Below are 25,365 nucleotides of genomic sequence, written 5' to 3'. Positions count from 1 at the left end.
ACCGCGGCCTTGATTGTATTAGCAGATCATAAGTATGATGTCATTTTGGGTATTGATTGGCTGAGGCCAAACCATGCTATGATTGATTGCTTTGAAATGGTAGTGTCATTTCATATACCTGGGCAGCCGGTGTTTCGTTATCGGTGTCTTAGGTCAGATACTGCTTTAAGGGCAGGATTCTTAGCTCATGTGGAGTCTGTGAGTTGTACGGCGGTTATGGCAGAAATTTCTGTGGTTTCCGAGTACAGTGATGTATTTCAGGAGATACCAGGATTACCTCCGAGGAGGGAAGTGGATTTGCTATCGATGTGATACCAGGTACTGCACCTGTATCTATGGCACCATTTCGGATGGCACCAACTGAACTTAAAGAGTTGAAGGAGCAAATTGATGGTTTACTTGAGCAAGGGTTCATTAGACCTAGTGCTTCTCCTTGGGGTGCACCTGTGGTGTTTGCGAAGAAGAAGGATGGTTCACTAAGGTTGTGTGTGGATTATCGGCAGTTGAACAAGGTGACGATTAAGAATAGGTACCCTTTACCTAGGATTGATGACTTGTTCGACCAGCTTAAGGAAGCTGCTGTATTCTCGAAGATCGATTTGAGATCCGGATATCACCAGTTGAGGGTGAAAGATGATGATGTTCCTAAGACTGCTTTTAGGACTAGGTATGGACACTTTGAGTTTGTTGTCATGCCTTTTGGTTTAACCAATGCACCTGCAGCCTTTATGGACTTGATGAACCGTATGTTCAGTCCGTACTTGGATAAGTTTGTGGTAGTGTTCGTGGATGATATTTTGGTTTATTCCAAGACGTTGGAGGACCATGATCAGCATCTGTGGATTGTGCTACAACTTTTGAGAGAAAAGGAATTGTTTGCGAAATTCAAGAAGTGCGAATTTTGGCAAAGGGAGATCAAGTTCCTTGGTCATGTGATTTCGAAGGATGGAATCTCTGTGGATCCTTCTAAGGTGGAAGCAGTGATGAACTGGGGCCAACCCACTACAGTTACTGAGGTACGTAGTTTCCTGGGTTTGGCAGGTTATTATCGGAGATTCATTGAGGGATTTTCTAGTATTGCTTCGGCTTTGACCAAGTTGACCAGGAAGAATGTCCAGTTTGTGTGGACTGAGGAATGTGAACGAGCATTCAACGAGTTGAAGGCTAGATTGACCTCAGCCCCAGTGTTGACTATTCCCACAAGCGGTGGCGGCTTAGTCATCTATAGTGATGCGTCTCATCAAGGTTTGGGATGTGTATTGATGCAGCATGGAGGTGTTGTCGCTTATGGTTCTAGACAGTTGAAGGTGCATGAGCGTAATTACCCCACTCATGATTTGGAGTTGGCTGCTGTTGTGTTTGCCTTGAAGATTTGGAGGCATTACTTGTATGGGGAGAAGTTCGAACTCTTTTCGGATCATAAGAGTTTGAAGTATCTGTTCTCTCAGAAGGAGTTGAACATGAGACAGAGAAGGTGGATGGAACTCATAAAGGACTATGATTTCACCTTGGAGTATCATCCAGGAAAGGCCAATGTGGTGGCGGATGCTTTGAGTAGAAAGCCCAGAGGTATTGTTGCTTCTATTATGGTTCAGGAATGGCTTATGTTGGAGACTGCATCTGAGTTTGACCTTGTGCAAGCAAGAGTTGAGAATGGAAGTTTCCTTGGAAGTATCACGGTACAGCCTGCCCTGATTTCCAGGATCATTCAAGGTCAGAAAGAGGATGAGTTCTCACGCGCGAAGTTGGCAGAGTTAGCTGCAGACGTACCCATTGATGTTCCATGTGAGTGGACGGTGGGAGTAGATGGTGGTTTGAGATTGAACCATAGGTTGTATGTTCCGGATCGTGTTGACCTCAGGGGAGAGATTCTTCGTCAGGGGCATCGATCGCGGTATATTGTGCACCCTGGAAGCACTAAGATGTATCGGGATTTGCGAAGGCAATTCTGGTGGAATGGAATGAAAAAGGACGTGGCAGAGTATGTTTTCCATGTGTCTATGTTGAGGAAGTATGTTCAGGATGAGTCACATGTGATTGATTATGGTACGATTGAGGTGCATGCGGATACGACCTTTGTTGTTGAACCTGTTCGAATTTTGGATAGGTCAACAAAGCAACTTCGAAGGAAAGAAGTTGACTTGGTCAAGGTATTGTGGAGTCACCATGACGAGGGTGATGCTTCTTGGGAGTTGGAGTCAGATATGAGAGCGAAGTACCCACAGTTGTTTGTTGATGAGCAAGCGGGAATTTCGGGACGAAATTCCTTTAAGGAGGGTAGACTGTGATGACCTGGTTTTCTGTTATTTAAATTTGGTATTTAATAATGGACCAGTTGTACGAGTATTTGTTATTATGCTTTATTCGTAGGTTGTACGTGGAGTGGAATGGTTTTCGTACGTATAAATATTTGAATTTCACAGTTTAGGGGGTCGTGTGAAGTTTGACTTTTTATATGTTGGGATTCTCGGAAAACTTCCTTCATGAAAGTCGTAGAGCGCGTCGATACGAGTTCGTGGACATGCGGAACGCGTGAATCGGAGTCCGTATGAGGAAGTTATGGCTATTGGAAGAAGTTTCCGTTTTAGTATATAAAGGAAAAATCAGAAAATATATTCATTTCCTCATTTTCCTTTTCCGGAAGCCACTCCCTCTCTCTCTCTTCTCTCTCGTCCGCTCCCTCAGTATCGAAGAAAACCGCCTGACCCGACCCGAACCCGGCCGATCCGACCCGACTTTTCCGGCCAACTGCGGCGGTCTCCGGCCTTGAAACTTGGCCAGCAGGGTCGCCTCCTCCGTCTGGTCATCCCTCTGGTGTTCTCTTACGGCGATTCTCCGTCTCGGTGGCAGTTCAAGGCGGTGCAGACTGGAGAAATCGGACCCGGCCGGAAAACACAGTTCGACGTCGACACGGCTTCGATTTTTCTTGGTTGAACTCAGAACTTCCTCGCCGATCGATCCTTGGTGGTTGTTTGGATCGATTCACGTGAAAATTCGATCAACTCAGTTGGGATTACTGTTCACGGCTTGTGAGGTAGTTTTCGATCCCTTAAGCTTGTTTTCTGACTTCGATCCAGTTATGAAAGTTCACAAGCATGCTTAGATGAAGCTTTTTGATGTTGGGAGTTTTGTGAAATAATGAGTTTTTGGCCGGCGGCGATGCACCACCGTCTGTGGTGGCGTTCCGGCGGCGTTCCGGCCACTTAAGGAACTGTTTCTGGTATTATATGTCTTCTACTCGTCGATACGAGCGTTTCGATATATAATATGCAAATTTTGGAGTTCGTATGAAATTGTTATGATTTTTACAGTTTCATACCGATCGATTTATTCGATCCGTGAGGATTCGAGCGTCCGATCGACTTGTGGTTTGGTCACATCGATCGTGGGCGTATTCCGGAGACCTTGGGAGGTCTCGGATGTGGTTTTGCCTCGATTGGCGCCACTTTGAGGGTTTTAGTTCAAAACAGAGGGTTTTCGAACTTAAATCAAATGTAAATCGTCACTAAATTGGAAACGTATGTGAATAGGTGCTTGACGAAGTACAGTGGACGATTATTTGTGAATTGCCGGCTTTGTGTTTGGTTGAAGACGCAGCAGGAGTTTCGAGGTGAGTAAATCTCACAAGGACCTTTATGAACAGAAGTACCATTATTGTTTTGGCGTTAATTATTTAACTGCAAACTATAGTTGGTATTAGTAGGCATTCCTGAGCGAATGACTACATATATATATTTAGATGAAATATATATATCCTTGTGGATGATTGTGATGAATAATAATATGCATGATGGTGTTCATATTATTGTTGAATGCGACTTTTCAGGAAATAATATTACAGAAAAAGATGTTTTCTATTGTTTGGAAAGTATTGAGCTTGATGTTACATTTGAGTCAAGCGTGACTCATTTTAGATGTATTGGTTTTAGTATCAAGGGTCACAGATGGTGAGCAGGGATTAGGAAAACCGAAACTAGATGTTGTAACGTTTTTAGGTCGGATGCGACTTACTTAACGTTGACCTTAAGACCAGATAGGGTCTAAGAAGATCTTAAGTCACAGATGGTGATAGATCATAGATAGTGACAGGTTGCAGACGGTGACCTTGATGGTTGATTTCATGACCAGATGGGGTCTGAAGATCATGAGTCACAGATGGTGATAGATGGTGATCAATGGTTGAGCTGAGACCAGATGGGGTCTAAAGATCATACGTCACAGATGGTGACAGGTTGCAGATGGTAACCTTGATGTTTGACTTCATGACCAGATGGGGTCTGAAGATCATGAGTCACAGATGGTGATCAATGGTTGAGCTGAGACCAGATGGGGTCTAATGATTATAGGTCACAGATGGTGACAGGTTGCAGATGGCGACCTTGATGTTGATTCCCTGACTAGACGGAGTCTGAAATCATATGTCTCAGATGGTGACAGATCACAGATGGTGATCAAGGCAGGAAATAGGTAATCACGTTCTGGTTAGGACGAGTGGTTACAATTTCAATAGAATTCTAGTTTATCTGCCATGATAGCTTATGGGAGTAACGGTCGAGGTTGCTTGAGACTCATAGGTATGCAGCTTAAAGGAGAGTTTCGACGGCATTCTCCTTTAATTGTCTAGATGAGACTTGAATTGCTACTTGATGGTTAAGTTAGCAAATAGAGCATGGTCATAGCGGTGACACATGTTGTCCTTTCTTTGGAAAGGATATGGAATGTTAGAAGGAATCATGGCTGCATGTTTCCTTAAGTAGATTGATGTGAGTTGTTGATTGATGTTCATGAGTTACTCATACGAGCTTGAAGAAGCTTACCGGGTTTGTTGTTTGGCAACCCCGGTGCACCATTGTATATGGTGTAGGGGCTAATCCTGCAGGTCAGGAAAATCGTGGCTGAAGCTGAAGGAGCTTGTTGGCAGCAGAACGGGTAGGAAGCAATTTTTTTGTTGGCTTTGCCAATATATGACTTCCGCTATGCAGTAAGCTCTGAGGAGCATTTACGTTTTATTGTGATGACAATTAAATTCGTAAATTTGTATAATATATAACTCTGTGGAGCGAGTGTATGTTATCTTGGATGATTCAGTGTATCAGTAAGTACTTGTTTTATGGGAAAGATGTTCCAGGTATTTGTATTGATGACTGAATATTCACGCATGTATAATTATGGGATTATATATATCGATTTTTATTGTTGGAAGAAAAAATCAGGGGCGTGACAGATTGGTATCAGAGCGTAAGGTACATATTTGGTGACACAATCAATACTCCTCGAGTGATGGCCCGTCTGCAGCGGATCCCCATCATATGCTCTTCGGTATTGATATAGTCATTGGGTATGTAGTGAACGGTAGGATGTGAGTCGTCAGGGTAGTGTCGACTTAGGGAAGGAAGTGTAGGAGCTAGATGTAGCTTCTATGAGTTAAAGACTTTTAAGGAATGATGACCTTTAGTCTAACTCAAGATTTACGTAGGGGATGGAATTGTATCCTTGACGTAGCATTGTGGTTGATTGAGTCATAGCGTTGACTTATACTTGTGTTTGAGAGTTATACATGTATTAACCACATGTTGTTATACTCCTTAGGTGATGGACCCTCGAGGAGGCAGAGCTAGGGGTCGAGGTAGACCCAGAGGCAGAGGTAGAGCCCGAGGTAGAGGCGGGATTCCTCCTCCTGTTGAGGAGATGTTTGAGAATGATGTGGAGGCATCAAATGTTGAGTTGCCTGTTCCACCTGTGGTGGAGGTTGCTAACGTTGTAGATCCTACTCGTTTGTCGAAGTTGGCAAAGGAGATTTCGAGATTGGGAGGAGTTCCATTTCAGGGAGGTACGGATCACATGTTGGCAGACCAATGGATTGAGAATATGAAGACCTACTTCGAGATGGTCGTTTGTGGCGACATTGAGAAGAGGAAGATTTCCACATTTATGCTCCAAGGCGATGCACGGGTTTGGTGGAATGGCACACAGAGGGTGATGGATGTGTCCGCCATGACCTGGGACGGTTTTGTGGAACTGTTCAGGAAGAAGTACTTTCCGCCTTCAGTGAGGGAGCAGATGGAAAGGGAATTCATCTCGTTAGTCCAAGGGACTAAGAGTGTGAGGGAGTATGAAGCTGAGTTCTCAAGGTTGTATCGCTTTGTGAGGCAGATGGATGCTGAGAGCTTAGCTATAAAGTTTCAGTGGGGACTGAATGCTTCAATCCGGCGCGATGTCGCTGTTCTGGAACTGAAGACGGTGGAGCTCATTTTCGTTAAGGCTATGGCCATTGAGCAGGAGAACTTGACTCTCCAAGAACACGAATCAGCTGAGAGGGATTTCCAAAGAAAGGGAAAGGCAACTGCGGGGAGCAGTAAAGCATCTGGGAATCGAGGTGGATTCTGGAAGAGACAGAGGACTAATCAGCAGGCACCAGCTAGGGCTGCAGCTGCACCTGCTAGGGTTGCACCTAATAGGCCAGTGGCGAACCCGAAGTGTTTCAATTGCAATGAGATGGGCCATGTTGCTCGAGATTGCACGAAACCTAAGAACTTGGCATGCTTCACATGTGGCCAGACGGGGCACTTCTCAAGGGATTGTACCCAGCAGCGTAGGGGACAAGGAAATCAGCAGAGGCATCTACCTCCGGGAAATGCTAGGGTGTTTGCTATTGGTCAGCAGAATGCCGGAGTGGAAGGTACCTTATCCTTATTTGATTTCTTTGCTAGGGTGTTATTTGATACGGGAGCGTCCCACTCTTTCATATCTAGTTCTGTGGTTGATATGTTAGGTTTAACTCCTAGGCCTCTTGCTAGATCCTTGTGTGTTATTTCCCCACTTGGTGTTTCCCTTGAGCTTGATAAGTTTTGTGATGCTTGTCCAATTGTGATTGGTGGTAAGGAGTTTACCGCGGCCTTGATTGTATTAGCAGATCATAAGTATGATGTCATTTTGGGTATTGATTGGCTGAGGCCAAACCATGCTATGATTGATTGCTTTGAAATGGTAGTGTCATTTCATATACCTGGGCAGCCGGTGTTTCGTTATCGGTGTCTTAGGTCAGATACTGCTTTAAGGGCAGGATTCTTAGCTCATGTGGAGTCTGTGAGTTGTACGGCGGTTATGGCAGAAATTTCTGTGGTTTCCGAGTACAGTGATGTATTTCAGGAGATACCAGGATTACCTCCGAGGAGGGAAGTGGATTTTGCTATCGATGTGATACCAGGTACTGCACCTGTATCTATGGCACCATTTCGGATGGCACCAACTGAACTTAAAGAGTTGAAGGAGCAAATTGATGGTTTACTTGAGCAAGGGTTCATTAGACCTAGTGCTTCTCCTTGGGGTGCACCTGTGGTGTTTGCGAAGAAGAAGGATGGTTCACTAAGGTTGTGTGTGGATTATCGGCAGTTGAACAAGGTGACGATTAAGAATAGGTACCCTTTACCTAGGATTGATGACTTGTTCGACCAGCTTAAGGAAGCTGCTGTATTCTCGAAGATCGATTTGAGATCCGGATATCACCAGTTGAGGGTGAAAGATGATGATGTTCCTAAGACTGCTTTTAGGACTAGGTATGGACACTTTGAGTTTGTTGTCATGCCTTTTGGTTTAACCAATGCACCTGCAGCCTTTATGGACTTGATGAACCGTATGTTCAGTCCGTACTTGGATAAGTTTGTGGTAGTGTTCGTGGATGATATTTTGGTTTATTCCAAGACGTTGGAGGACCATGATCAGCATCTGTGGATTGTGCTACAACTTTTGAGAGAAAAGGAATTGTTTGCGAAATTCAAGAAGTGCGAATTTTGGCAAAGGGAGATCAAGTTCCTTGGTCATGTGATTTCGAAGGATGGAATCTCTGTGGATCCTTCTAAGGTGGAAGCAGTGATGAACTGGGGCCAACCCACTACAGTTACTGAGGTACGTAGTTTCCTGGGTTTGGCAGGTTATTATCGGAGATTCATTGAGGGATTTTCTAGTATTGCTTCGGCTTTGACCAAGTTGACCAGGAAGAATGTCCAGTTTGTGTGGACTGAGGAATGTGAACGAGCATTCAACGAGTTGAAGGCTAGATTGACCTCAGCCCCAGTGTTGACTATTCCCACAAGCGGTGGCGGCTTAGTCATCTATAGTGATGCGTCTCATCAAGGTTTGGGATGTGTATTGATGCAGCATGGAGGTGTTGTCGCTTATGGTTCTAGACAGTTGAAGGTGCATGAGCGTAATTACCCCACTCATGATTTGGAGTTGGCTGCTGTTGTGTTTGCCTTGAAGATTTGGAGGCATTACTTGTATGGGGAGAAGTTCGAACTCTTTTCGGATCATAAGAGTTTGAAGTATCTGTTCTCTCAGAAGGAGTTGAACATGAGACAGAGAAGGTGGATGGAACTCATAAAGGACTATGATTTCACCTTGGAGTATCATCCAGGAAAGGCCAATGTGGTGGCGGATGCTTTGAGTAGAAAGCCCAGAGGTATTGTTGCTTCTATTATGGTTCAGGAATGGCTTATGTTGGAGACTGCATCTGAGTTTGACCTTGTGCAAGCAAGAGTTGAGAATGGAAGTTTCCTTGGAAGTATCACGGTACAGCCTGCCCTGATTTCCAGGATCATTCAAGGTCAGAAAGAGGATGAGTTCTCACGCGCGAAGTTGGCAGAGTTAGCTGCAGACGTACCCATTGATGTTCCATGTGAGTGGACGGTGGGAGTAGATGGTGGTTTGAGATTGAACCATAGGTTGTATGTTCCGGATCGTGTTGACCTCAGGGGAGAGATTCTTCGTCAGGGGCATCGATCGCGGTATATTGTGCACCCTGGAAGCACTAAGATGTATCGGGATTTGCGAAGGCAATTCTGGTGGAATGGAATGAAAAAGGACGTGGCAGAGTATGTTTTCCATGTGTCTATGTTGAGGAAGTATGTTCAGGATGAGTCACATGTGATTGATTATGGTACGATTGAGGTGCATGCGGATACGACCTTTGTTGTTGAACCTGTTCGAATTTTGGATAGGTCAACAAAGCAACTTCGAAGGAAAGAAGTTGACTTGGTCAAGGTATTGTGGAGTCACCATGACGAGGGTGATGCTTCTTGGGAGTTGGAGTCAGATATGAGAGCGAAGTACCCACAGTTGTTTGTTGATGAGCAAGCGGGAATTTCGGGACGAAATTCCTTTAAGGAGGGTAGACTGTGATGACCTGGTTTTCTGTTATTTAAATTTGGTATTTAATAATGGACCAGTTGTACGAGTATTTGTTATTATGCTTTATTCGTAGGTTGTACGTGGAGTGGAATGGTTTTCGTACGTATAAATATTTGAATTTCACAGTTTAGGGGGTCGTGTGAAGTTTGACTTTTTATATGTTGGGATTCTCGGAAAACTTCCTTCATGAAAGTCGTAGAGCGCGTCGATACGAGTTCGTGGACATGCGGAACGCGTGAATCGGAGTCCGTATGAGGAAGTTATGGCTATTGGAAGAAGTTTCCGTTTTAGTATATAAAGGAAAAATCAGAAAATATATTCATTTCCTCATTTTCCTTTTCCGGAAGCCACTCCCTCTCTCTCTCTTCTCTCTCGTCCGCTCCCTCAGTATCGAAGAAAACCGCCTGACCCGACCCGAACCCGGCCGATCCGACCCGACTTTTCCGGCCAACTGCGGCGGTCTCCGGCCTTGAAACTTGGCCAGCAGGGTCGCCTCCTCCGTCTGGTCATCCCTCTGGTGTTCTCTTACGGCGATTCTCCGTCTCGGTGGCAGTTCAAGGCGGTGCAGACTGGAGAAATCGGACCCGGCCGGAAAACACAGTTCCGACGTCGACACGGCTTCGATTTTTCTTGGTTGAACTCAGAACTTCCTCGCCGATCGATCCTTGGTGGTTGTTTGGATCGATTCACGTGAAAATTCGATCAACTCAGTTGGGATTACTGTTCACGGCTTGTGAGGTAGTTTTCGATCCCTTAAGCTTGTTTTCTGACTTCGATCCAGTTATGAAAGTTCACAAGCATGCTTAGATGAAGCTTTTTGATGTTGGGAGTTTTGTGAAATAATGAGTTTTTGGCCGGCGGCGGTGCACCACCGTCTGTGGTGGCGTTCCGGCGGCGTTCCGGCCACTTAAGGAACTGTTTCTGGTATTATATGTCTTCTACTCGTCGATACGAGCGTTTCGATATATAATATGCAAATTTTGGAGTTCGTATGAAATTGTTATGATTTTTACAGTTTCATACCGATCGATTTATTCGATCCGTGAGGATTCGAGCGTCCGATCGACTTGTGGTTTGGTCACATCGATCGTGGGCGTATTCCGGAGACCTTGGGAGGTCTCGGATGTGGTTTTGCCTCGATTGGCGCCACTTTGAGGGTTTTAGTTCAAAACAGAGGGTTTTCGAACTTAAATCAAATGTAAATCGTCACTAAATTGGAAACGTATGTGAATAGGTGCTTGACGAAGTACAGTGGACGATTATTTGTGAATTGCCGGCTTTGTGTTTGGTTGAAGACGCAGCAGGAGTTTCGAGGTGAGTAAATCTCACAAGGACCTTTATGAACAGAAGTACCATTATTGTTTTGGCGTTAATTATTTAACTGCAAACTATAGTTGGTATTAGTAGGCATTCCTGAGCGAATGACTACATATATATATTTAGATGAAATATATATATCCTTGTGGATGATTGTGATGAATAATAATATGCATGATGGTGTTCATATTATTGTTGAATGCGACTTTTCAGGAAATAATATTACAGAAAAAGATGTTTTCTATTGTTTGGAAAGTATTGAGCTTGATGTTACATTTGAGTCAAGCGTGACTCATTTTAGATGTATTGGTTTTAGTATCAAGGGTCACAGATGGTGAGCAGGGATTAGGAAAACCGAAACTAGATGTTGTAACGTTTTTAGGTCGGATGCGACTTACTTAACGTTGACCTTAAGACCAGATAGGGTCTAAGAAGATCTTAAGTCACAGATGGTGATAGATCATAGATAGTGACAGGTTGCAGACGGTGACCTTGATGGTTGATTTCATGACCAGATGGGGTCTGAAGATCATGAGTCACAGATGGTGATAGATGGTGATCAATGGTTGAGCTGAGACCAGATGGGGTCTAAAGATCATACGTCACAGATGGTGACAGGTTGCAGATGGTAACCTTGATGTTTGACTTCATGACCAGATGGGGTCTGAAGATCATGAGTCACAGATGGTGATCAATGGTTGAGCTGAGACCAGATGGGGTCTAATGATTATAGGTCACAGATGGTGACAGGTTGCAGATGGCGACCTTGATGTTGATTCCCTGACTAGACGGAGTCTGAAATCATATGTCTCAGATGGTGACAGATCACAGATGGTGATCAAGGCAGGAAATAGGTAATCACGTTCTGGTTAGGACGAGTGGTTACAATTTCAATAGAATTCTAGTTTATCTGCCATGATAGCTTATGGGAGTAACGGTCGAGGTTGCTTGAGACTCATAGGTATGCAGCTTAAAGGAGAGTTTCGACGGCATTCTCCTTTAATTGTCTAGATGAGACTTGAATTGCTACTTGATGGTTAAGTTAGCAAATAGAGCATGGTCATAGCGGTGACACATGTTGTCCTTTCTTTGGAAAGGATATGGAATGTTAGAAGGAATCATGGCTGCATGTTTCCTTAAGTAGATTGATGTGAGTTGTTGATTGATGTTCATGAGTTACTCATACGAGCTTGAAGAAGCTTACCGGGTTTGTTGTTTGGCAACCCCGGTGCACCATTGTATATGGTGTAGGGGCTAATCCTGCAGGTCAGGAAAATCGTGGCTGAAGCTGAAGGAGCTTGTTGGCAGCAGAACGGGTAGGAAGCAATTTTTTTGTTGGCTTTGCCAATATATGACTTCCGCTATGCAGTAAGCTCTGAGGAGCATTTACGTTTTATTGTGATGACAATTAAATTCGTAAATTTGTATAATATATAACTCTGTGGAGCGAGTGTATGTTATCTTGGATGATTCAGTGTATCAGTAAGTACTTGTTTTATGGGAAAGATGTTCCAGGTATTTGTATTGATGACTGAATATTCACGCATGTATAATTATGGGATTATATATATCGATTTTTATTGTTGGAAGAAAAAATCAGGGGCGTGACAAAATCTGTGGCTGGTAATCGAGATTGTATATCACTAAATTTACCTTATGCATATCTACAAATTTGCTCATCAAACTTTGGTAATTCTTTAAACTTTTTCTGATATAAAATTCCTGCCCAACCTAATGCTGATGCATCTGTTTCTACTATTTTGTAACTACTATCTAATGGTAGTGCTAAAGGTTTAAGTTGTGTAATTTCTTGTTTAATTTGCTGAACTAACTTAATATCTTCTGTATTAAAGTATTTCTGACCTGTTTTGCTAGTCTTACTATGTAAAACTGCTATTTTTCTTCCTAAATCTGGGATGAAACTTCTAGCATAATTTAATAATCCTAAAAATGCTTGTAACTGCTTTTTATGCTCTAATCGATCTGGAAATTCTATAACCTTCTTAGCTATATGTTCCTGCAATTGAATAGTTCCTGACTTAATATATATTCCTAAAAACTCTATATCTTGTTTTTCTAAGTCTATTTTATTTTTACTAATAATGATACCATTATCTATAAACTCTTGCAAGATTATTTCTAAGTGTTTTCTATGTTCATTTCTATTTTTGCTATGTATAAGTATATCATCTACATATACACTACAAAAACTATCATACTTCTTCAAAAGTTGATCCATTTTTCTTTGAAAAATAGAAGGTGCATTTTTCAATCCAAATGGCATGACTAACCATTCAAAGTGTCCTTCTGGACAAGTGAAGGCTGTCCATTCTATTGATTCTTCAGCTAATCTAATTTGCCAAAAACCTGATTTACAATCAAATTTACTAAAGTATTTACTCTCTTGAATCTTATTTATTAACTCATCTTTATTAGGTAATTTATAACTATCTTCATAAGTATTGTCATTTAGTCTCCTATAATTATAAACTATTCTAGCTTTACCTCTTTTTAGTTCAGAATGCTTTCGAACTACAAAGGCTGCTGACCTATGTCTAGATTTAGAAGGTCTAATTACTTTAAGGTTTAATAACTCTTTTATTTGCTGCTCAAATTCTTGTTTATCCAATAAATTACAAGGCATATCTGCTGTTTTAATAGTTAAATCTGGGTTAATTATATCTAATTTTTCTAAAATCTTATTTTTATTCCAATGTAGTTGGGGATCTTCTCCTATGATTCGAGTTTGTTCTGCTAATTGTAATAATTCTTCTAATGTTTTAGGTCTACCTATTTGTTTTAGTTCTACTAGAGCTACTTCTCCTATTTTTGGATACTCAAGTTCAAAGATTGATTCATCATATTCTATACTATTCTTCTCATCGACATTGTTATCTAGATTTTCTTCTTCTCTAAAGCTATTTTCTCTTGACTCTTCTATGCTAATGCTATTAAGCTTCTATCAAATTACTTTGATCAGTTGTAGTTGTACCTTTCTTAAAGAAAGTTATATCCGGAGGTATATACAAAAATCCTTGTAAGCTTTTAAGAAAGTTTAATCCTAAGATAAATTGATAAGATCCTACGGGTGATATAAATGTTAAAGGTAAGGTAAATAATTGTCTTTCTATCTTTATAGGTATATTAGTCATACAATGTGTTAAGTATACAGTTCTAGTATCGAATTGTGATACTCTAACTGGTTTAACTAGTTTTTGCCTAAATTGTGTTGGTACTAACTCTTCCTTTATGACACTCTTAGTGCTACCTGTATCTATCATACCTACTGTTTAAATCTTATGTTCTTTAGATAGTTCTAACTCACAATTAATAGTTATTAAAGAACTAGTTTTCTGATTTTCTCCAATGTTTTGCATATTAATTTCTTCGTCCTCTATTGAATTTAGCTCTAAGGTTTCATTAGTATAACAAGGTTTACAAAATATTATCTTGCTTGTACAATATTTTTCAGCTACTACTTTCTTACATTTACTACATTCTTGAGGCCAACCTAAATTAACATATTGAAATTCTTCTTGTTCTTCCTCAAACATACATATTTTTTCATCTAGTTCACTATCTGAATTACTAGAGTAATCTGACTCTAATTCTGATTCGGATAACATATCTATGCTATTTATGCTATAAATGCTTTCATTATCACTTAAGTTGTCTAAGCTATATATTGACTCTAAGTCTTCATCTTCTTCTAATTTAAATTGCTCAATTAATTGTACTTTTTCTCTAGGTTGTTTTCCTAACTTAGGACATTTAGGTCTAATGTGTCCTACTTCACCATAAAATTAACATTTACAAGTACTCTTATCTTTTGGTGCTTTGTATTTTCTAATCCAAGGTTTATTGGTTCTTTTCCTAAAGTGCTTAGGAATGTATTTTCTCTTCCTAAAGGTTCTTGAAGGTTGTATGTCAAAGGTCTTATGTTGCTTATATGATCTATACTTCTTCCTATAGCTCTTTCTATATGGTCTAATTTTCTTATTATACTTATCTTTCCTATGACAACCATATTGCTTAGGTAAATCTATGTTCTTACAGCTCATGTAAAATTGTTTTCTAATTTGTCTCTTTGCTTTTAATTGTCTACATTCTTCTCTTAATATATCATATACATGTTGTGTTCTAGATCCTATTGCTATATCATCTTTTCTAGGGTGTTTTTGCCATTCTCTCCATATTTTTTCTCCTATTGGTCCTTTAATTTTAGTCATATATGTATTTAATAAATTTATGTCATTAATCCTACCTGTTCTTCCTAAATATTTAAAAAAATCTGTAGTATATTCTCCTATGTATTGCAAATCACAAATTTGTAATTGCTCTAAATTTCTTATTGCTCTAATTTGTTCTTGTTCGTTTCTACCATCTAACCTATTATGATCTAAAAACTCATACTTAATAAGTTTAACAAAAGTATCTATATTAAAAGTTTCTTTTGCTGCTTGATGTTGTTGTGGATTTTTTACTTTCCATGCTTGAAAGAAATCAAATACCATTCCATCTAAAGTATGTTCAAAATAATCTAACATATCAGTTGTATTACTAAAATCTAACATGATTGCCGCATGTACACATCCTTTCTCCCATCTTTCTATTGTTTTTTCCCAATCTTGTGGGTCTACATGATCTATGTTTAATATATTTCCTACTAAGTTTACATGTTCTATTCCTGAATAAGGTATTCTATTTTTTCTAGGTCTAGTTTCTTCATAATCATAAGTTCTACTATTTTCTGCATAATGTTCGCTAGTTGGTCTTATATTTTGTTGATCGGTTCTACCTACTCTTGGTTCAGTATGGATTCTTGAAGTTCCTGTTGAACTAGTTTCTTCTACAGGCATACATTCTACTTCCATTAACATATTGTTATATTCTTTTTCTCCTAAAATATGTTCTAATCCTATTTTTAATATTAGTTGCTTCAGTTCCTCATCATTTAGTCTATGTAATCCTAATTCATAAGTTTTATATTTTTCTAAGTATTGTTCTTCACTCAAATTATCTATGTCTTCTATTAATTTATCTACTATGTTATCAAAATTATGTTCAATCATATTGATTTCTAAATTATCAAAACCCATATTAATTTCTGCTTCACTTTCTAAGTCGTCTACATTTTCTATTTGTCTATAATTGCTAAACCTTACTGATGCTTCTCCTAAGTGATTTTCAAAAATTTGTGCTTTATCAGGTTGTTTATTTTTTGATCCATGTAAATTAGGTAATAACCATTGAGTTCTTTCTAAAAAACTATTATCTACTGGTTTTGCTTCTATCATATTAACATGTTTACTTCCAAAAGTTTGTACTAAGTTTTGGAATTCAACATTAAACTTATAGTTAAATTTGTCTGACACTTTTCCTACATACATTAAACTAACACTTAAGTTTTTAAAATCGCCTTTCATATTATAATTTTTTGTTCTAATGCTTACCTTAATATATTTACTAAATTCTTTAATATTCATTACATAATTTGGAATGCAACCTATAATTGCTAAGTTTGTGCTAAGGTCTACTTCAGCTGTTGCTATGGCTGCTTGTTGGTGATTATCCCATCTATCATCATATATGTATACTAATGCTTTAGTTCCTACTTGTGCTCTAGTTAATCCTACTATTCCGATTAATATAGTTCCTATATGAATTTGTGAATAGTTTGATTTTCTAAGTTGTTCTATTGCCGAATTACTAAGTAAATTTAGTATAATTTCTTTATCTATGCAACTTATTTCATATTGACTTATGCTACTTACTATGCTATTTCTATTTTCAAATCTTCCTAATTGATATAAATTATGTCTATTTCTTTGTGATCTTAAAAATCCATTTCTAAGAAAGTCTTGTGCTTCCTCTTCACTAGGATATATATCTTCGGTTCTTACTATTTCTTTTCCTTTTCTTCGAAAGAGTTCCATTTGCTATTATCAAAAGGGTTTATTTTTCTTTTTCTTATATTGCTTGTGCCTAATGTTAAATTTTCTAATTTAGTAACTAATGATGGTAGTAATGATGCTGATGTGCTATTTAAAAGTTGATTAATTTCTGCTATTTGTTCTTCTATGTGATCTATTTTTTCTGCTAAATTTATTATCAATTGGATAATATTATTTTGCCTTATGGGAATATTATTACTAGGAACACTTGTTGTAAAGTCTAAAAATCCTATTGGTTCTTCTTCTAACTCACTAACTTCTTTTAATGCTTTGATGTAATTATTATTATTTCTAGAATCATTCATTAAACTAATAATCTATCTATTTTACTATGCAATTTTTCTATTTGCTCTGTTAATTCTTTTTGTACTAATTTAATTTTCTGTACTTCTATTTTCAGCTGTTCTACAATTTCTAAGGACTGCAATTCTACTTGCTTCGGCTTACTGTCAATGATGTCTACAAGCTCTTTTATTTCTTTTCTACTAGGAAACCTTTGTATATTTCTATTATTATCTTCTAGTTGTGATTGTATAAAACTTAAATTTTGTCTAATTATTTGTAGGGAATTTTTCTGAAAATAATCTAATACTTGCTGTAATTTCTGATTATACTGACTATGTTCTAATTTTATACTTTCTGCTTGGCTAATTATAAGGTCTATGACACTATTAATTAGTTGATGCTCTTCACCATGTAAAATATGCTTATTATTTTTCTGTGGAAAATAACAAACTAAAGTATTATGATCTAGAGTAATTTTACGTTTTTGATGCTCTGTGATTTCTAAATTAAGATAATCTATCATAAAACAACAACAGATTTAAATATATGTAACAAACAGTTTAGATTTCAAGATAACTGAATCGTCTATTGGCCTCCAATAGTCGTCTATTGCCCCCCAATACAGGGTCGGATTATACTGACTCTTAATTACAAGTTCAAATTTTTCTTGTTTTCTTACTAGATGTGTTTATGACTTCTGTCCTCAAGGTACTTTACTGATATAACTATATTATTATAATGCTAAACTAAGCTCTGATACCAGATTTTAGGAGGTCTGTCCTAACTACACATATGCCAAAACATCTATTAAAGATTGAGTCTTGAACATGGACAAGAGCTTAAAACTGCATACAAAGCCAACCTATTGGGCCAAACAAGAGCAGAAACAGAGGTTCTTAGACTCAGAGGTTCCCTGACTAATTTTATTAGTTATCTTGGCATGCATGTTAATTAAAACAGGAATCCTTAAAGATAATATGATCGTCCGTTTAGCAATATAATAGCATAATTATCTCAGTGTTTCCCTATTTTGGACTAGAAGTCTACTAAGAAAACCGGAAAATAAAAAGTAAGATGAACCTACTTGAACGTGCTAGTACAAACTGTACAGTCTTCTATGGAGTTGCAACAGAAAACACTGGTTGAATGCTAGTTTGCTTCACACGAACATGAATAAAGTGTCACCACAGCTACTGCTAATCATGAACAGCTACTGCTCCATATTACAGCTACAGATTATTGTTGTGGGTTATGTATGGATGATTGTGGTGTTAATAAGTAGAAAGTATATGAACAGATGATATTATGAACAAAGGGCTTTATTGATACTGAAAGTGTTTACAAAGGAAAGCAATGGGTACTGAGATTTTTTCTTCTCCAACGTACTCCATTTGCTATCTATTTTACATCTTATGCTAGTCTTCAGCTAGCTTGCCAATCTAGAGCTCCTGACAAGGCCAAAGCTACATGTACTACAAGTCCAAAATAACATGCACTAATATACAAAAGTTCATGCAAAAGGAAACAAACTCTCTGCAAACTCTTTTTACAAGGAGCTATCATACAAAAACTCATGCAATCTGATACAAGAGTGGACAAACACCATGTGATTATAAGGACAAACGGTGGTGCAGTAAAGAGAAATGCTATTATGCTGGACTTGTACCCCTTTTCGGTATTTTGAAAATATTTTGGGTGATTGGGAATTACCCCCCTAGAAAATGTGTAAGTGGGAATTTCCCCTTTATAAATTATGTAATTTATTTATTTTAGCATTAGTCTCCTCGGCCTTTTTCATGTTTCCTCCTGTCATGTTCATGTAAGGCCGATATGCTCTTTGGGGAGGAGTTCCTAGTCGGCATAGTTTGGACTAGTGAACTAGTATATGTACTCACTTGGCTGACTTGCTTGCTAGCAAGTGCTGCACGGTCCGCTTTGAGCATTGCAAAGTTCGGCCCGTGACAGTTGGTATCAAAGCCAACTCGGCTCAAGAAGCTCACTACGATGACAGGCAAGATGACAAACCAACAAAGATTCGATTGGTATGACCAGCAACTCGGAGAACTTGCGGGGGTGCCCGACAGGTTGATTGATATCACTAATGTGTTGGATCGCGTCGACCTAGATGGGTTGGCGGCGCGGATGATAGAGGTGGAGAGCCTAAAGGACCGAGTTGTGGCCCTTGAAAAATGTAAAGCTCGAGGAAGCGGAAGGGAGAGAAATGAGGAAGAAACTCCCGTTTCGAACGAGCAAATAGGGGCAATGAGTGATGCCCTTGACATGCTCCAGGTGACGATGGACAATATGGCAGAAGATGTCCGAGCCACCATTGATGCATTCAGGAACGAGCTGGTGGAGATGAGTACCAAGCTCAACCTGACCATCCGTGCGATGGGAAACCAACCTGTGACGGACTACAGGAAGGTAAAGATACCGGAACCTCAAGCATTTGGAAGGGCGCGAGATGCCAAGGAGCTTGAGAATTACTTATTTGATATGGAGCAATACTTCCGAGCAGTGAAGCCAGACTCGGAAGAGGTGAAGGTGAACATGGCAAAAATGTATTTGTCGGGAGATGCGAAACTATGGTGGAGAACCAAGTATAATGACATCCAAAGGGGAGTATGCACCACAGACACTTGGGAAGACCTTAAGAAGGAGCTCAAAGCTCAGTTCTTCCCCGAGAATGTCGAACACATTGCCAGACGGCACTAAGGGAGCTCAAGCACACCAACAACATCCGAGACTTTGTGAAGAAGTTCTCTGTGCTCACACTTGACATCTCGGATATGTCAGAGAAGGATCGGCTGTTCTATTTCCTTGAAGGCTTAAATCCATGGGCGAGGACAGAACTTCAGCGGCAGAGGGTCCAAGATTTGGTCTCCGCACAATCTGAAAGGTTGACGGACTACACATTCGAAGAGAACTCTTCTAAGAGGACTCAGCCGTTTTCGAATGCAAATGTCAACAGAAATGTAAGGCCCGGACAGAGTAGAAGTGGGAGAGCGGAGTCCAAATTTTCCAACTCAGGAGGAGGGGACAGGAGAACAGTGAACGCGAGGGACACGACAACGTCCAAGCCTGTTGCCTCGACAGGGGTCTTCACCCCTCAACCTTTTAATCCCTCGGGCTATGCTCCAAAGCCACTAGCATGCTTCTTATGAAGAGGACCTCATAGAGTGAATGAATGCCCTCATAAGACTGCTCTCTTTGCTCTACAGGTTTATATTCAATCGAAGGAAATAGAGGATCAGCAAGAGCCTGAGGAGGAACCTGGTCACATGGGACCTTTGAGATTCTTGGGTGCCGTGGAGAAACAACCACGATCACCTAAGAAGTCCCAAGCTAAAGGCTTGATGTTCGTAGATGGTAGTATTAATGGAAAAGGAGCCAAGAGCGTGATGGTTGACACAGGGGCCACTCACAACTTTGTGTCAGATGCTGAAGCTCGGAGGTTGGGGCTGAAGTTGGAGAAGGATGTGGGCCGCATGAAAGCTGTGAACTCAAAGGCCTCACCCACAACGGGCCTATCTCGAGGGGTATCACTCAAGTTGGGTCACTGGCAAGGGAAGACCGACCTCGTAGTTGTTCAGATGGACGACTTTGATGTCATATTAGGAATGGAGTTCTTGTTAGCGAACAAAGCCATTCTCATTCCTAGTGCATGCCCAACACTTGCTCATTATGGGAGAAAGGCCGTGCGTGGTTCCCGCAAGAATCGAACAACCAAGTGAACCCAGCCTCTTGTCCGCCCTCCAGTTCAAGAAAGGTGTGAAGCGTGATGAGTCTACCTATGTAGCAGTTCCCCTGATAAGGGATGAGATTAAAGGAGAAGTGATTCCGAAGGAGATCGAGGGGGTATTGGAGAGCTATGTAGAGATGATGCCTCCCGAACTTCCCAAGGAATAACCTCCAAGAAGGAGTGTGGACCATGAGATTGAACTGCTTCCGGGGGCCAAACCGCCTGCAAAGGTGCCTTACAGAATGGCTCCCCCAGAACTGTCGGAACTTCGAAAGCAGCTTGAGGACCCGCTCAAGGCAGGATTCATTAGGCCATCTAAAGCCCCCTTTGGTCGCCAGTGTTGTTTCAAAAGAAGCACAATGGAAGTTGGAGATTGTATGTGGACTATCGGGCTCTTAACAAAGTCACTGTGCGCAATAAGTACCCGATCCCTCTGATTGCAGATCTGTTTGACCAACTCAGTGGTGCTAAGTATTTCACAAAGCTAGATCTTCGCTCGGGGTACTATCAAGTTCGCATTGCAGAAGGTGATGAACCCAAGACCGCATGCGTCACCCGTTATGGCGCCTTCGAGTTCCTGGTGATGCCGTTCGGGTTGACCAACGCGCCAGCCACATTCTGCACCTTGATGAACCAAGTCTTCCATGAGTACTTGGATAGTTTGTGGTAGTCTATCTGGATGACATTGTGGTATACAGCCCCACCCTAAAAGAACACGTAGAGCACCTGAAGCTGGTGTTCCAACAGTTGCGGGACAATCAGTTTTATGTCAAGCGCGAGAAGTGCTCCTTCGCGCAAGTGACCATTAAGTTTCTAGGTCACGTTATTGAAAGGGGTCAAATCAGGAGGATATGGAGAAAGTAGAAGCCATAAAGGAGTGGCAAAACCCTAAGAATGTGAAAGAGCTACGTTCTTTTCTTGGGTTGGCTAATTACTACCGACGTTTCATTGAGAACTACTCAAAGAAGACAACCCCCTTAACTGAGCTCTTGAAGAAGGGAGTGACATGGGACTGGAGTAGTGATTGTGAGAAGGCCTTTCAAGATTTGAAGAAGGCCGTGATGGAAGATCCGGTCCTTGCCTTACCTGACCTGAATCAGCCGTTTGAAGTTCAGACAGATGCTTCTGACTTAGCCTTAGGAGGTGTTCTGCTGCAACGGGGGCATCCTGTTGCTTATGAAAGTTATAAACTCTCGGAAGCTAAGAGGAAGTACACGGCTCAACAGAAAGAGTTGCTAGCTGTGATTCACTGTTTGAGGACGTGGTGACACTATTTGTTGGGGTCAAAGTTCCTTGTGAAGAGACAATTCTGTCATCAGCCATTTCCTGACCCAGCCAAAGTTAACTCCAAAGCAACCTCGGTGGCAGGATTTTCTTGCAGAGTTCGACTTCCAGTTCAAACACAAGGCTGGGCACACAAACCAAGTTGCTAATGCTCTAAGTCGCAAGGCCGACCTTGCCACCCTCAAGGTGTTGGCCGCTTTGTCGAGCAGTATCATTGCCACAGACATCAAGCAACGTATCAAGGAGAGTTTGGAGAAGGATCCCATGGCGCAATCCCTCATAAAAATGAAGGAAGGGAAGAGCCGTTGGTTTTGGATGGAGGATGACATATTGATGGCCAAAGGAGGACGAGTGTTTGTTCTGCGAGCTGACGGACTACGAAGAATGCTCATGAGGGAGTGTCACGACACCCTGTGGGCAGGTCACCCAGGATGGCAGAGAACCCACGCACTTCTCAAGTAGGTTTGCTATTGGCCCCAAATGTGGGACGATGTCACGGAATACACCAAGACTTGCTTAACATGCCAGCAAGACAAGATTGAGCGTCAAAAGACTCCAGGGCTGTTGGAACCACTGTCTATTCCGACTCACCCGTGGGAGAGTGTCTCCCTTGACTTTATTACTAACCTCTCGAAGGTGGGAGACTTATCAGGCATCCTGGTAGTGGTTGACAGGTTTTCAAAGTATGCCACCTTTATGGCAACTCCAAAGTATTGCTCGGCGGAAGACACAGCAAGCCTCTTCTTCAAACATGTGGTGAAGTATTGGGGTGTGCCTCAGAACATTGTCAGTGATCGGGATACTAGGTTCACGGGAACATTCTGGACCGAGCTATTCAAGCTGCTCGGGTCTGAGCTCAACATATATTCAAGTTATCATCCACAGACTGATGGGCAAACAGAAAGGTTCAACGGGATGTTGGAGGAATACTTGCGCCATTTCGTTCATGCCAATCAGCAGAATTGGGCGCAATTGCTAGATGTTGCACAATTTTGTTTCAACTCGAAGAAGAGCTCATCCACCAACAAGAGTGCTTTTGAAATTGTCACTGGCCAACAGCCTCTCTTGCCTTATACTGTGCAAGAAGTCTACAAAGGGGCGAATCCGCGTGCTTTCAACTTCACAAAAGAGTGGAAGACCAATGCCGAGATTGCTCAAGCCTACCTAGAAAAAGCAGCGGGGAGAATGAAGAAGTGGCCAGATGAAGGCCGCAAGCCCAGGTAGTTTAAAGCAGGAGACACGGTCCTTGTCAATCTGCTCCCGGAACAACTCAGGTTCCTGTGCTCCAGAGACAAGCGACTATTCCGGAAGTATGAAGGACCGCTCCCCATCATTTTTAAAGTGGGGAAATGCTCCTACAAAGTCGATATTCCCGCCTGGATGAGAGTCCACCCCGTCTTCCACGTCAGCAACCTCAAGCCGCACCAGCCAGACCATGAAGATCAAGCACGCAACCAGCCTGTTCGAGAGCACGTCGACATCAGACCACCCAAGCTGAAAGAAGTGGAGGAGATCCTAGTAGAGAGAGTGACCAGAGTGTCAAGGCGCCCATGCTAGCAGTTCCTGATCAAGTGGAAGGGTCTTGGAGATGAAGAAACCAGTTGGGAGAATGTTGACGACCTGAAGAAGAAGTTCCAGCAGAAGATTAAAGACTTCAAGGCCAAAGCTGTCATTGAGAGCGCCGACAGCTTAAGTGGGGAGGATGTTAGGGCCGCGCTTGTAATGCTGCAAGCAACCTTGTCCAAGGTCATTAGTCAAGCCTTTGGTTAGTTTGCTTGTGTGCTAGGGATGTTTTGGTAATTTACAAATTATGTAATTTATTTTATTTTAGCATTAGTCTCTTCGGCCTTTTTCATGTTTCCTCCTGTCATGTTCATGTAAGGCCGATATGCTCTTTGGGGAGGAGTTCCTGGTAGGCATAGTTTGGACTAGTGAACTAGTATAGGTACTCACTTGGCTGACTTGCTTGCTAGCAAGTGCCGCACAGTTCGCTTTGCGCATTGCAAAGTTCGACCCGTGACACTATGTATGCTAATTAGAGTTTTAGTGGTGTGAGTAATCATTGTGTGTGGTCTATGATTATTACGTGTATGTGGTTTTGATCGCTAGGGGAACGATAGGGATATATACATGAGGCAAAAAAAAAAAAGAAAAAAAAAAGGGAAAATAGACCAATGACTAATCAAATTGTCTTAGACCACGAACATGTGGTAGTACGGGATGAATGAATAATTTATCTAGTGGTGCTAGCAAATTTATATGGCCAAGTTTGAGGAGATGTCTATTCTATTAGCTAGGATCATTTCTCGGTTGTTAGGCCATGTTTGGTTCACGGAAAGTAAGTATCAGGAAAAAAAACTTGTTCATTTCTTGCATTTGAGATACAAAAGAAAATGTAATATTTTCCTTCATAAAGAGAAAATAAGGGGGAAAGTGATTCCTTCCAAACCCCAAAGAAATTACTTTCTCTCATTTTTTCCTTGCATTTATTACTTACAACACATTATTTTATTGCATTAATTACAAACTTTTTAAAATTTTCCTGATAACTTTCCTTATGTTACCAAATATCAGGATGAAAAGTTTTTGAAATTTCCCTTCCCATGGGAGAGACAAAGGAATTATTTAACCAAACGAGGCCTAAAGCAAGTTCACTAGCTGAGCGTGGTTAAGACACTAGGACAAGTACTGTTCACGCAATATCTAATGGTTGCTTCTATTTATTGGGGCAACATCAATGTTACTAAAAATTTATTTTTGCTTTTCAATATTTATCAACTATAATTTGATAAAATTGAAGTAACGGAATTCTTATGCAGATTATACATAAGAATTTTTAATAAATCAAGAGAATTTTTGTTCACTTTCATTCATGTCTCTTTATGCAGATTATACATACTTGCCCCTTTACATGTGCTCCGCACATGTCAATTGACTTTTATTTTATTTTATTTTTAATTAAAAAAATTACAGCAATTTCTCTCTTGATTTTGGGGAAGCTTTTAAAATAAATTTTTTTATGGGAGGTATTGCAAATTTTTCAAATATGATATAATCTATTAACTGTCTTATCCTCATATAGAAATAATTTGACTATTAATACTTATTTTATGTGAGGGCATATATGGTAATTAAAAAATTTAACAATTCGCTCAAGAATTGACTTAATTATATAAGATATACATCATGTGACTAACTATGCATATTAATAGCTAGTAAGAAAATCGTTGGTGATGAACTGATGATCATTGATGAATTTTTTTTTCCTTCTGTTTTGTCATATTTCATATATCAACTTCCAAGTTATGCATAATATGTAGCCATTGTCATAATTAAGATTTGAGACAAAGAATTAATATAGAGAATTTTCTACCTAAGCTTTATGAATTCATGCCCTAAGTTTTAAAATTTCATTGTGGTGGAACCGTGGAAGTGTTGGTTTGCAAACACCATGACAGGGACACTAACAAATAAGGAATTTTGTTTAATCTGGCGGGATTGATTACTGAAGTCATAATTCTTTTGTTAGTTCTTCATCCCAACAAGGGAAATTACAATCTATCATACCTTCGGAAATTTGTGATAGATCAATATAGA

The 25,365-nt window shown here is 40.5% G+C and overlaps 1 protein-coding gene across 1 annotated transcript; it reads left to right on the top strand.

Moving 5' to 3' along the window:
- The first annotated feature begins 1,586 nt into the window (after positions 1-1,586).
- LOC112178219 lies at positions 1,587-23,325 on the top strand. Its single transcript, XM_024316402.1, has 5 exons — positions 1,587-2,011; positions 7,059-7,298; positions 7,515-8,424; positions 22,609-22,988; positions 23,058-23,325. Exons 1-5 carry the CDS (start codon positions 1,587-1,589, stop codon positions 23,323-23,325), a joined length of 2,223 nt encoding a protein of 740 aa, XP_024172170.1.
- Positions 23,326-25,365: the final 2,040 nt, after the last annotated feature.

Source organism: Rosa chinensis, chromosome 7, assembly GCF_002994745.2.
Source record: "Rosa chinensis cultivar Old Blush chromosome 7, RchiOBHm-V2, whole genome shotgun sequence".
Classification (NCBI taxonomy): Eukaryota; Viridiplantae; Streptophyta; class Magnoliopsida; order Rosales; family Rosaceae; genus Rosa; species Rosa chinensis.
This window is presented reverse-complemented; position numbering and strand designations above follow the sequence as displayed.

Bases quoted from the DNA above. Each gene is read 5' to 3' on its own strand.
- LOC112178219 (XM_024316402.1), top strand. From the start codon at position 1,587: ATGGTTCAGGAATGGCTTATGTTGGAGACTGCATCTGAGTTTGACCTT. The intron at 7,299-7,514 runs GTTCATTAGACC...TCACCAGTTGAG, and splicing joins GATGGTTTACTTGAGCAAGG to GGTGAAAGATGATGATGTTC. The intron at 22,989-23,057 runs GTAGTTTAAAGC...CCTGTGCTCCAG, and splicing joins GATGAAGGCCGCAAGCCCAG to AGACAAGCGACTATTCCGGA.